The sequence below is a fragment of the Lichenostomus cassidix genome, chromosome 11 (genome assembly GCF_008360975.1).
Source record: "Lichenostomus cassidix isolate B80296 chromosome 11, HeHo_3.0, whole genome shotgun sequence".
Taxonomy (NCBI): Eukaryota; Metazoa; Chordata; class Aves; order Passeriformes; family Meliphagidae; genus Lichenostomus; species Lichenostomus cassidix.
The window spans coordinates 17,158,936-17,172,575 of NC_139492.1; the positions used below are offsets into that span (position 1 = coordinate 17,158,936).

At 40.1% G+C, this 13,640-nt stretch overlaps 1 protein-coding gene across 2 annotated transcripts in view; it reads right to left on the bottom strand.

The window, feature by feature from the left end:
• CDH8 (cadherin 8) overlaps positions 1-13,640 on the bottom strand; it is a 154,774-nt gene that overhangs the window by 74,868 nt on the left and 66,266 nt on the right. For both annotated transcript variants that reach the window (XM_085072000.1, XM_085072001.1), the window contains one exon: positions 5,202-5,321. In XM_085072000.1, the coding sequence (XP_084928126.1) occupies positions 5,202-5,321 (120 nt within the window). The remainder of the gene's footprint in view (positions 1-5,201; positions 5,322-13,640) is intronic.

Sequence of the window (13,640 nt, forward strand, 5' to 3'; positions counted from 1 at the left end):
CATGAGCTTTAAGGTCCCTTCCACCCCAAACTGCTCTGTGATTCTATGATTCTACAAAAAGGAGTTTCTCCACCCCTCTTGCTAAAGCAGAACAACACCTACCCATCCCAGTTCATTCCTCTTTTTATTATTTCAGTTAGGAGTTTACTAAACTTTCAATCTGCAGCAAGAGGCAAGGCTGTGGCAGCAGCAGTAGTCAATAAAATGAGCTGGAAAGCAGCAGTTCAATCCACGCTCTGACTCATGTCGAACAAGTACTTTCTCTCACTAACCCCATGAGGGTTTAGATCTGAAGTATTTAGAAGCTGAACTATTTAGGAAGGCTCTGTTGAACACGAGTGAGTTCTGTTCCTAGCAGCTCATTACTTTCCCCTTACAGTACTAGATTCCTTGCTGTATCAAAACTGTTTCCCCATTTCTCTCCAGCCTGAAATGCTTCCTTGTCATTGTATCATGAGTAATTACAGAAACAGTCCCCGTGCCTCTCTTTTATTAACACCTCTCAAATATTTGTGCAGTGATTTCATATCCTTCTTTAATCACCCCTGATCCACTTTATACAAATTAAGTTCAATCAATCTTTCATTATAAGTAATATTCTCCTGACCTTAGCTACCCTGCTTTGACCTTTCCTCAGTATCTCAGCAGTGGTTTTTTTTGTGATGACAGCTCTTATCAGTCCTACACACAATATTCTGAGGGCACCTTGTACTGTTGGGAATGATCTGGACATTAACAACCAGATAGCAGAAACAGCCTGAACTTCACAAATGTAACTGAAACTGAAAAGTTTCTGGTTCATATCCCCTTGCTCCCTTACTGTTTTCATTCTGCTGGACTGTATTATAAGCTCTAAATGGAGGCAAGACTGGAAATTAAAATAAAAGATTCAAACCTGGCTCCTGTTGAGTGAAGTTTTCATTTCCAGGCCTATTCATTTATGTTTTGATTTCAGGGATTCAACGCTGTGGACCAGAGAGGGCCACACACTAAATTAAAAACTCTGCTGCTTAAAGGACATGCATTTCCAACTGAAAGTTAAACCAGGTACAGGGAAAAACCCCACAATATTCACTCTCCAAAGAAATACCGACATCCTATGAGGAGAGTCCTCAGCTTTCTGGGTCTCCTGATTCTTCCACTCATCTCAGCTGTACCACCCTGAGCCTTGGCTTTGTACCAAATGCCCACATCCAAGATGGCAGTGCTTAAAAGCTGTACTTTTCCACCCAAACTCAGGGCTTGTGCTCCACTAATCCCATGTGTTTTCCAGTGCAGCAGGGCTTTGCTGTAATTTGCCTTGTTCATGTAGCTATATTTCAGGTGTGTGTAGGAGTGACATTATTTAAGTTCATGTGAAATGTAAATAAGGCAGACACAGCTGAAAATGTATTTCCTCTGCCATCCCTATATTGTAGAACACAGTGTCACTTCATATTACTTTCCATTATGATAATCTTATTTTAAAGCTGACAGTCATGATTTAATATCCTTGAAAAAGCTTAAAAGTGAGAAGTGTGCTCCAGCTACTTTTAGCAGTCTTAAGGAACCCCCCTTCCCAGCATTTGGATTGTCATCACTTGGATTATGAGAGAATCCATGCAACTTGTGTACCTTTATAAATAAAACACACCAGGCAGGGAGCCTGGCATCAGTTACTGAGATGGAACCATAATGATATAAGGAATATATTTCAGCCCACCATGAGTTTTGTTACTAATCTGATGCCATCACATTGTAAGTTTTGTCTCTCACAGAAAAATCTAAATCTGTATCTTTGTCATGTATTATTTATATCCACCCTCTCTCCAACAAACCAATGGTCATAATAAAATTCACCTATAAAAAGTGAAAAATATTCAGAACAAGCCATCAAAAAAGCATTTACCCTAAGCCACATTCAGAGCACTGAGTGTAAAATAACTTCCGAATTACCTCCTTTCATGTGTCTATAACTCTTACAGAAGAACTTGCAAACCTGAACTACAGCAGGATATGCATTTTTCATCTCAGGTAATGGAAAATTATTGTTTTATGGGTCACTCACCAGCACTTGTTTCTTTGTGCCCAGCATTACAGAATTGTTTCAGTGAGGAGGTTGAGAGTAATGTCAGAGTTCCAGCTGGGAGTGATTCAGGTAAGGGCCACAGCCAGCTCCTGCCAAGCCAGGAGGAACCAAAAAGCAGCAGAGAAAGCAAATGCTTGCCTCACATTTACCCTCAGGTGTGACAGCCCTTCCCAGCACAGGCATGGAGCCACATCCTAATCCTCTGCTCTCTCTCTTTGTGCTGAAGGCTAAGGAAGGCAGAGGAATCAGGAGGCATGGTTGGGATAACTCCTCATGGTTCAGCTCTCCACGTGCCATTCAAACAAAGCAGCAAGGGCAGACAATCCTTACTCCAAGCCAGGAAATTTAAAAAGTTGTAGACAATACTGCCCTGGTGTTGGTAGCTGCACAGAGCTACATTTATTCTTAGTTTCTAATAAAGACAATAGGCCAGTGATCTAGAAAAATAGTAAGTAGATCAGCTCTAAATAGCTGTACTTGTGAGAACACTTGATATGCTCATGTGAATGACAGAAAATATTTACATTCTGAAGAGGATCACTCTCACACAGCCCATTTCTTAAAATGCTGATTCCATTTTGGGGAAAACAGGATACCTGTGTTCAGAAACAATTCTGTTTCACATCAATTGAAAAGGCTTTCAACTCATCAGGGCACTAATGAAATGTAACCACAGAGAAAATGTAACTATACACACACCCACGTTGCCTCTCACACCCCCAAAAATACCCCAAACAACCCTCAAACTCTAAAATATGTACCACGCTTGGAGGATTTGATTTGTTTGGGATAAAACACTACTACACCAGCTCTGCTTTCATTTGTACACTGTCACCACAGTATCCAAACACCTTCCCACATGAAAACTTCCCCCGAGGGTCCTGAGGAGTACAAGATAATTTATTTTCTTGGCTTAGTTACTGAGAGTTGTGATGGTTCACATCCCTAAGGTTGGATAAATATAAAGAACCAACCAAACAACTTCACACTTTGTATTTGCTTTGGACATTTTGGTTTGGAACAATCTTTCACCCTGTATATTGTCGTGGCAGTTTCTACATAACTACCTGCATCTGGTTTGATTAATGATTCAGCTGTGATGTATATTTATATTTTACATCCTCTAAACGAAGAAATGTGTGCTGTTTGGTGAGAGCAGGATGGTGATTCCACGACAGATGAAGAGCACTACATAGAGATGGCAAAGAAACAGGGAACAGCCTCAGTACAGAACTCATCCACTTGTAATAAATTAGAGGGAAACATAATTGATGTCCTCCACAGATCCAGAAAAATGGAGAATCTGAAACCATTGATTTAACCACAAGCGGCTCCATAACATGAAGCCACTCAGGGACTGTGGCCACAGTTGGATTCTTTGTGGATAAATTCCCCTTAGACACTAACATGGCATTTTCATGGTAACTGAGCTGCTCTGCAAAGGAATATTTGCAGCAGGAAATGAAGGGAGGAAGGGGGAATTAATGCCAGTGAAACAGGAGAAAAATCCTGATTTTCAGGTTCACCAAGAAGCTTTGGAGCTCTCCCTGGCTTTCATGATAACAGGAATCACTTTCCTAGGTGAGGAATAGTTACTTCTTTGGATGAGGCATCAGGGTTTAATGCAATACACATAAGAAAATTGAGTAAAATGAAGTAATTTCCAACATTTGGAATATTTCTTTCAGGCCATTTTTCTGTGAAAGAAAATCTTCTGTGTAGGTGGAGAATCCACTTCTCAGCTCCTATAGGAAAGCTGATGTGTTCCCATGGAAAGGCACTAACATTCCCTGGGAGAAACTGAGAAAAATCCTACAGCCAATTCCCCTCTAATTAAGACAGCTCACACAAGCCAATGCTGCATGCAGTAATTTGGAATATTAAAGAAACCAAACAGTATATTTTGATACCTGACGGTCTGTTCAGAGCTCTATTTCCACATGATTGTGACAAATGAGCCAGCAGAACTCAGGGCCTTCACTAATAACACTCTCTTAACACACTTATTTTTGGAACAAGCTGCTCTTTTTCCATTGTACTCTGCTAGAATTTTTCTCTGTAAAACTCTATTTTACATGCAGTGTAAAAATAAAAGGCTGAATCACATTCCAGAGATCCCTTTCACATTTAGGATAGCTGTCCTTCAACCAGAAAAGAACACTTTAATGGATTAATCCATTAATATTTATTGATGCACACTATTTACATAAAATCTCATAAAGTTAGGGCATTACTAGGAATGGGAAATATTTTTTCCATGCAATTTCATCAGAAAGATTTAAAGAAATTCCAGCTTTTAAAGATTACAAGAGTACTGTGTTTAATGTTGGTGAGAAAACTTAGTACACTTGAGCCATCAGAACCATCTTTTGATAACTTCTCTGAGTATTTATTGTATAATTTTGTAGATCTGCAGGACAAAAATTTTAACTCCTGTTTTACTGCTTTATGGTCATATAAATAAATGTCTGTATTTGTACATTTTGGAATGAGTTTTAGTTTTCTTCTCCTTAGATCACATCTCTCACTCACAGTGATTAAAAAGGACTTCTAATAACAGGTGAAGTAACAAAATAACATTAGAATAACGTTAGATAATATCAATTATAATATAACATTAAAATAATATCAAATCACCTTCGAACGTGCTTTTCAAATATAACTCAATGAATTTGCTGTAAGTACAACACATGTACAAAAACCAAGGGGGAATGGATTTATTGGCACTGCTTTCAGATGACTCTCAAGACTACAAAACCACAGAGAAATTGTCACCCTAAATGCATGCTAATAAAACTTCACACCAACACTCACTACTGATGCTCTTTCTCTCCCCAAACTGATCCAACCAATGAGCAAAGAGAAAGAATTCCTAATGAAAACATGAGCTATATTCCCTGAAATTCCCAAGCTAAAGTGTACTTGAACTGGGAATAGCACAGCTGAGCCCAAGCACTGCCCAGCCCTGCCAAGCCCACCCAGTGCCTCATCCACACAGCTTGAAATCCCTCCCCACTGCTCTGGGAGCTGCACAACCCTTGCCATGAAGAAATTTTCCCAATGCCCAACCCAAGCCTCCCCTGGAGTACCCTGAAGGCATTTCCAAAGGCAGGGATTGTATTCAGTCACCCACCTGTGTGTGGCTCAATAGAAAAGTAAGGCTGTCCTTCCAGGATGCTATAAACCAGCTTGGCACTGTTTCCATACACTGGATCATCTGCATCTGTAGCTGTTACTTTAGTAACAAAGGTGCCTAAAGAGAAAGAATACACACAATTGATCTTTACACTCACTGGAAATTTGCATCTCTTATTCAAAAACTAATTTGAAACAAAAATTCATTTCCTTGTGAGCTGTATAATGATAATAAAATTAGAAAACATATCAGTAACAAGTTAAAATATTACTTGTGGAACAGAAACAAAACATTTTCCTTCAAGCTGATATGTGCCAGCAGCCTGAATTTCTAACTAAAATAGAAGCTCTTTTAGTATCTGTATTATTTAAAGATTCTTTGTAGAGTGCATTTAAAGCTACCTGGTAGATCTGTGCAGACTTCAAGCATTTGCAAAGGAATCATATCAAAGTTATACAAAACACGAGGTTAATAATACAATATAATATGTTGCATTTAAAACTTGCAAATTCACATTTGAAAGAACCTTGCCAAGTTACAGAGACCAGATAGAAAAACAATAATAAAAAGGGCTCTTTTTTCTTCCCTTGGCTTGCAGCCATGATAATGATTTGATGTGGCCACAGTGACAGAGTTGGGACAACAACTATTGTCTCTGAAATGAGTCTCTGCCACTCAGGGGGCCATTGTTCAGCCAGAGTTATAAATTCCACACTCTGACAAAAATAAATAGGGAAAAAAAAAAGGAAATTACCCTTTTTATTTCTTTGACAACATAGCACTTGCCATTTCTGTAAGAAGCAAAAGGGAATGAAATTCAGCTGGTTGCATTAAGGTTGCTGCAGAGACTTTTTTTTTCTGACATAAAAGTATGATGGCATTAATTACGCTAACAATAAAGACAATATCTACAGAGGGAGAGAAAGCAAGAGCGGCAAAAAGGTTAAGGGCTGAATTATGTTCGGAAAGGAAAATAATTACAGCAAGCACCAAAAATCCTCCTTTCTGGATATGCCTATAAAACACCCTCCTGTTCCCTGTACCCTTGGCATGCTGCTGAATCCTAACCCCATATCCCTTCAGGACAGGGGCAGCAAAGGGAAGGAGATCCCTTTGGCATCCCTTGGTCCTTGCCCTGTGTTCCCTCAGCCTCTTTCCCTATCCAGGGCACTTTTGTGGATTACAGCACATGCAAGTTATTTAGAGGAATGTTTGCTTATTTAGATATAATTTTCAAATGAGCCAAGAGCTGCCATTTCACTCTTTCCCACGTGGCCACTTCCAACAGCAGGGCAAGACGTGGGGCTAGGACTGGGGAGGGCAGGATTTGGGAGGGTGGAGAGCACCTCTCATGGAGCACAAGATCTGCTGGCACTCAACTTGTGGCAGGTTTGCTGCGTGGAACTAATGGGAAAATTTCCAGGAAGGGAATGTGGGCTGCAGAAATACATCTCACTAGGGGAAAAAATGGCTTTGGCTGGCATTGGTAATTTATTTTTAGGGTAAATTTACCAATTCTTACAGGGGGGAATATCAGCAAAGGGAGGCAGAGCACTGTGAGCTCCACCATGGCCCATCTGAGGGAAAATGCCCTCCCAGCATCTCTGCTCAGCTCAGCAGGGCCCAGAGCAGTCCTGCAGCTGCTGAATATCCCATGGAAAACGAGTATTATGTCACATCTCTTAGACAGATGCTTGCTGAGCCTCTTTTATAAACATGCAAACTGTTCATGTTTTGAAGCTCAGCTGTATTTGATGCTGAAAGGTGATCTCATACCTAACTTTTAATAGAAAAGTTTTTAACCTGTCATTGGGAATGAGAAATGGACTTTACCCTTGACTTGCTGGTTGGTTTGTAAGGAAGTGATTGTCTGAGCAATGACAACAAGCAGACACTACCAGACAATCCCTGACAGCTCTGAGTGGAAATGATAAAGGGGACAGGCGAGATCCTCAGTGAGCTCCTTCACACCCAGGAGAATCCCAAGAGGAAGAGGGAAGCAGCCCTGGGCACACTCAGAGGCCATGGCTCAGGCTGCAGGAGAGAAATTAAACAGGGAAATACGACAAGGAAGTTTAGAGGAAGCTTGAGTGTGGATGTTGCAGGAGGAGAGGGACAAAAGGCTCCTCAGTGGCTCACCCACACGAGTTACAAAGCACGAGAAGCTGTGCCTGACGGGATTGTCTCACACAAAGTTTAAATCCTGTTGGCTCCCCTTTTGTAGTCACACCCTGTTGTGGAGCAGAAAGGCCTTGCAAAGGGAGGGCCTTGCTGCCCTTGTAAAATCCTTGCTCACTTCTGTTCCTTTGGCTAACTAGAAAAGCATTCTGGGAATGGCTCAGCTAAACTAGAGGTGACAAACAAGTTCCATAATTGTAAAACAATTACAGAACCAATCAGTGCTCACAGTGGGGCTGTGGTTGGTCACACCTGATGCTGTTCCTGTCTGGTCTGTGGTGTTGGTTTAGCACATTTGTTGTGCCTCACAAGTATAGAAACTCAGAACAAACTAACAGCTTAAGAACCTGCATTGTTGCAATGAGGTGTCTTCATCATACCATCATGGAGATCCTGTGTTTAATGCTGCTGACCACCCTCATTGCAAGGGCTCTGTCTTGCTGTTCCACAGACATCATCCCTCAGCAGAGTTGCACCTCCCCTCTCTGAAATTCAGGCTACAGCCTCAACATCCCAGCCCATCCCAGTGCATCCTAACCTATCCCAGCCCATCCCAGCCCAGCCCATCGCCACAGTCCCTGCAGCCCCTGGCTGCTGTCCCACGTGTCCCACCAGCCATAAAGTAGGGTCAGAGCTCCCTGCAGCTGGATCCAGGCTGAACCAGCAGGGGATGTGCTCCTTTCTGTGGCTGCTATCATAAACCTTATGGTTTGTAATCTTCTGAGACAGAACAATATACAGTGGGACAGGGCTGGAATAAGATAAGGCTCATCACAAAGTGAAAATTTTACTAAGGGTATTTTATCTGGACTGTTTTGTTTTGTTTCCATTATATACTTTATGCACAAAGGGAAATAAAGAAATAAAACTGTTGACTTCTTGGAGATTGTGTTTGATTTTCCTAGCTGGCTCTCATTTCAAAGGCCTTCAGAAATAATTACATTGCTTGTTTAGAAAGATTTGATATATAATTTCTATTCTTATCTTACTTCACTTGAGAATTCCTAAGACTTTCTATAGATATTTATTTCAAGATTCCCAAACTTGAATGGATATGCTGATTCTTTGATAAGCATATTCTTTATCCCAAGTGTTCATTAGATATTAAAGTTGAATATACCCTAATCAAAAGAGTTAATCAGTGCCTAAGATTGCTTCCAATCCTGATGCTCTACTACCAACTTTTTTTTTCCTTGTGATATAAAATAATTTAATCACTCATTGAGACCACAAGTTCAACTGAAGTTTATACATGTATTAAAAACACACAGGTAATATGTACGTCAATATTTCCAGTTGAAGTACACAAAATGCAGGAGGAAAGGAATATTCTTCTTTTTCTTTCCCTTACAGGTCACTTGAAGTGTGATTATAATCTCACCTAATAAAACTAATGAAGGGAATGGAAAAGTGAAATACTCTCCTGCCTCCTAGAAATCAATTTCTTCCCCAGCCAGTGTCTGCCACTCAGCACTTCATTTCCGACCATCACACACACTCCTGAGGTCTGTCAAACCCAGTAATTTGCTCCCAACAATCTCACTGATGAAAATTGTCTATGGAAGATGTGAGCGATCATGAGACAGAAATTAAAGAAATTGCTTCCACTATCGAAATTAGTTAAGCTTTGGCATAGTTTAAATTTTATCACCTTTAATTTGAATTTTTTTTTCCTTTATGCCTTGAGTCAAATCTTCTGCAGGTGTGAAATACGCCACATCATCCTGTTCACACTGCAATAATCAGTATACTTAGGAACAAACTCTGTCCCCTCTGCAGCTGCAGGTGTTGCTGATGTGGTTCTCCTTTTCAGAGTTCACATGGAACAACCAATCCCATTCCCACAGGTGACAGAACCTGGGCACCAAACATTTGGAGAACTGAGAGGTTCCTGGCAGTGAAAAATAATCCAAAAAAAGGAACTCACAGCAACAAGGCCTATTATTTAGGCATCCTCCAGACCAGAACTCTCCAAGCTTTGGATTATCAATATTTAAGCAGGATTTTACTCCATTACAGACACTGCAGTTAGAAACTACATGCACATTAATATTTTTTACGTGCATAATGCGCTTAAAGTTTTAAAGATAAAACTTTTGTGTTGAAAAAGCTGCAAGAAAGCAGGGAAGGGCATTTATTAAGTAAATGCTCTTGGAAAAACAACATTCTGGGTTCTGCCCAGCAAATAAACTGCTAAGGTTTCTGTTTGTGTTTAATTTTGACTGCATTTGGCTTGTGTTTGTTTCTTTGTCAATGCTACAACAAACTCATTTAGCCAGAGACTATAAATTTGAAATGGTGCCATTTTTCCAAGAAAGCCACTATTGTAGTCCAAGTCACTGTTGTCCTAATTACAAGAATATTGCAGTTTTATATAATCTGGCCCAACAACATAATCACTGTTTCTTTCTTTCTTTATGTACGTAATGTTGCCTTATGTAAACCAAATCCATTATTTTTCGAGAGATGAGGCAAATTTTAAGAAGTTAAGAAACTTTCTGTGTTTATTTCCTCAGGTACACTTTTGTAATGCTAATGACCCTGAAATATAGACTTAACCACCATAAATATAGACTGCAAAGAGATTCAGCAGATTTTAATTAATGAACACTTCTAATGTGCTTTAACCATTAGCCATTGCTGATTGTTTTACTCTGTCTTTACAACAGGCCAGCAATCAGGGACACAATTAACAACAGGAGTATTTTTATTTGGCTAGGTGAGAAAGCCTGTGTTTTCCTGCAAACTAAGATTAAAAACCATCATAAAAAATAAGATGTGTGTGCTCAGCTAGTGCTTTTCTGTTGTTTTGGCTGTGGTTTTATGTGCAAGTCAGGGTACAGATTCTGCACATTAGTCAGAAAGAAAAATGCATATGCTGCCACAGGGAGTAGGAAAGCAAATTCTTTTGGTGTGGCAGTGAAATGTGTGTACTGGGGAAAAAAAATCCAAAAAATCAAATTTGAATGTTCTAGAGGAGGTAATGCATAGCTGGTGCCAGGAATTTACATGAATCCATATTCAATGAACAACCATTTTGTTGAAAGATTGTAATGGCTGGTAAAAATAAATAACGTGACCACAATGAAACCTGGTGGGACCATGTTTTCTCATCTTCCCTGGGACTTCTGGGTTGGGTTTTTCTTGATTTTCTGATGCCCTTTTTGGTCTCCCTCACTTTCTCTCTTAAATCTCCCTAATCTTCCAGATCCTGACAGGCTGAAATCTCCATTTCATTCACAACATCTGATTACCTGCCTGATGGGGCATTAGGAGAGTATTTGCATGACAAAGCCTCACCATTATTTACCAACTCTTTTGTTTTCCTAAGAGGATCCTGTGCTTCAAAACCTTCAGCAGGCTTTGGCGCTGTGCTGATGGAAGCCCTGCAGTCAGGGGTGGTCACACAAAGCATTGTTTGTGCCCAGCAGGTCAGATCAGCATTCTTTCCAAAATGAAGCCTTTTCTTCACAGTCCTTCTTTGCTATAATCTCACAGGTAGCATGACAGTTGTTGTCATGGTAACAATTTTTTATTGAATAAAACTGCAATAATCTCATAAAAACCTGCATAACTTCTTGACATGTAAATTATTACTGCCTCTAAGCTGAAGGAACTTATTCTTATTTGTTTTTCATTGTTGCTCGTTTTTTTTAAATGCAAAAACATAGTTTTAAGCCTTATCATCCTGCATTACTGCACGAGACCATTTCTAAACACAAAAACCTATGAATTAGAGGTTTCACTAACCAAATAAAGAAAATGTATTTGAAATAAGGAATCTGTTTAAAGCACTACAGAACTTGTTAACATATGCAAATTACACCCATAAAATATCATTGCATATCTTGGTGTTCATGCAGATATATAAATATATACACATATAAATTGTGGGAATGTTGCACGAGTGTTTAAGGGTTCTTTTGCAGATCGTGTGTTATTTCAGCCCTGCCTTCTGCAGCTGTATTTGGATGTATTTTTATTATTATTATTGTTATTATTATTATTTATTATCCAGCTACTTCATTGCCAAAGCTCTGGGAGCCCAATGTGTGGATCAAATCTCACAGTGCAGCAAAGTTCTCTCCCCAAAGACTCAGGAACCAGAAAACAGAAATACAGACAGAAGAGACACAAGGAAGTTGTTGGACTCGATGGTCTTTGTGGGTCCTTTCCAACAGGAATTCCATGACTTCACGATTCTTTGATGAGAGTATGTAAATCCCCCTGGAAAGTGCCAAATGGATGTCAAAACTGCAGAAAAATGACAAGGACTGCTTTGGAAACAGATGACAGAGGTCTTGGGTGGGTTTTTCAGGAGATCTTCCCATACTTAGAGGAAAACATGTGAAAAAATAAAAAAACAAATCTGCTTTTAAAATGTCCAGTAGACCCTTAATGAAGGAAAAATTAACGAGGCAAGAGATGACACCCTAAGCAAAGGTAAAGAGCAGACATATGGGCCAGAACAGTCCACTGAGGGAAAAATGGGTAATTCATGCTTGCCACACTGGAGAAACAAGAAGGACAGCATGGGGGGAAAAAAATCCAAAAAATCAAATTTGAATGTTCTAGAGGAGGTAATGCATAGCTGGTGCCAGGAATTTACATGAATCCATATTCAATGAACAACCATTTTGTTGAAAGATTGTAATGGCTGGTAAAAATAAATAACGTGACCACAATGAAACCTGGTGGGACCATGTTTTCTCATCTTCCCAGGGACTTCTGGGGTTTTTTGGTTTAGTTTTTTTTTTTTTATTATTATTTATTTTCTGATGCCTCTTTTGGTCTCACTCACTCTTTCTGTCCTAATCTTCAGGAAGGCCAGCATGCATTCCAGTGTATCTGTGGCAGAATCCAATATGCAATCATTTCTAGAGGCAGAAATGAGAGGGTAAATTTGTGTATGTTACAGATGTAATCCTGGTGTGTTGGTGATGAGAACCACATAAATACAAAGATACAAGACTTCACTTAATCTTCTGCACAGAGAAAAACAACAACAAAAGCTTCCCTGCAATGAGAAATTGTACAAGGAGGAATAACTTCCCAAGGGAAATAACAGAATCCTCCTCACTGAAGAGTTCACTCTCTTGCACAGGATGCTGGATAATGTGTTCTAAGGGAAAACCCTAGAAAGACAGGAAGATTAACTAATAGGGTAATTTGTCTTTCCCAGCTGTAATTTATTTGACTCTAAGTAGTGAAATACTGTGATGCTGTCATGATCTTGTTTATGATGATTAAGGTAAGGAAGAAGGAAAAGAGGGTTATTCATACAACTCAGTTTTAGGCTCAACTGTCTAAATTAGATACCTAGCTGCACCAGCTGCCTGCTCTACCTGAGGGAGGAAGACACTATCATCCTCTCCTGGAATCCTCCTTTCTTGGCTGAGCAGATAGGAACAGAGATTAAATTGGCCAGCTAATGTGAATGCCTACATTTCAACCCTCTGACTCCTCTCTTTTGTGGATGTTCTGCAAACAGGCCACCCCAGTCTCTAATTCCAGCCCTCCAGAACTGCGAGCGTGGAAAGCTGACTCTCCACCAAGCACGACAAAGAGAGACCTTGCAAGAATTTCAGGTTTGTTTACATTAATTTCTCTCTGTACTACAGAATCCTAGAATCCCACAATCACTGGGGTTGGAAAATCCCTGCCAGCCCATGGAGTGCCAGCTGTGCCCAATGGCCACCTTGTCCCCAGCCCAGAGCCCTGAGTGCCACAGCCAGGCCTTCCTGGGACACCTGCAGGGATGGGGACTGCAAACCTCCCTGGGCAGCTCCTGCCAAGGCTGAGCACCCTTTCCATGGAGAAATTCCTGCTGCTGGCCAAGCTGAGCCTCCCCTGGCCAGCCTGAGGCCATATCCTCCTGTATAGATCTCTCTATAAACAGCTGTGTGCACTTATATAATCATGCAGACACCTGCATATGCTTTCTGAAATAAACTGCAACTGACATTCATATTCTATTTTTAATATTAAACATGAGTGACAAAGCATTACTTGCTTGTTTTGCCAGTTTGTTTTATATAAGTTGTTGAAAATAATGTCACTGAAATGCACAGAGAAAGAGATTTTTCTGTACCCTACAGACTTACAGGAAATTATAGATGCTGCCCTAAAGAACTGGTAATCTCAACCATAAGTTTCAGCACCTGAAAATTTGGCTTAATGAAAGAATCTGACAGGATCTAACAGGAGAAGCTTGGTCTAAAATAAATTATGTAGCACCATGCAGGAAAGTGCAAGAAG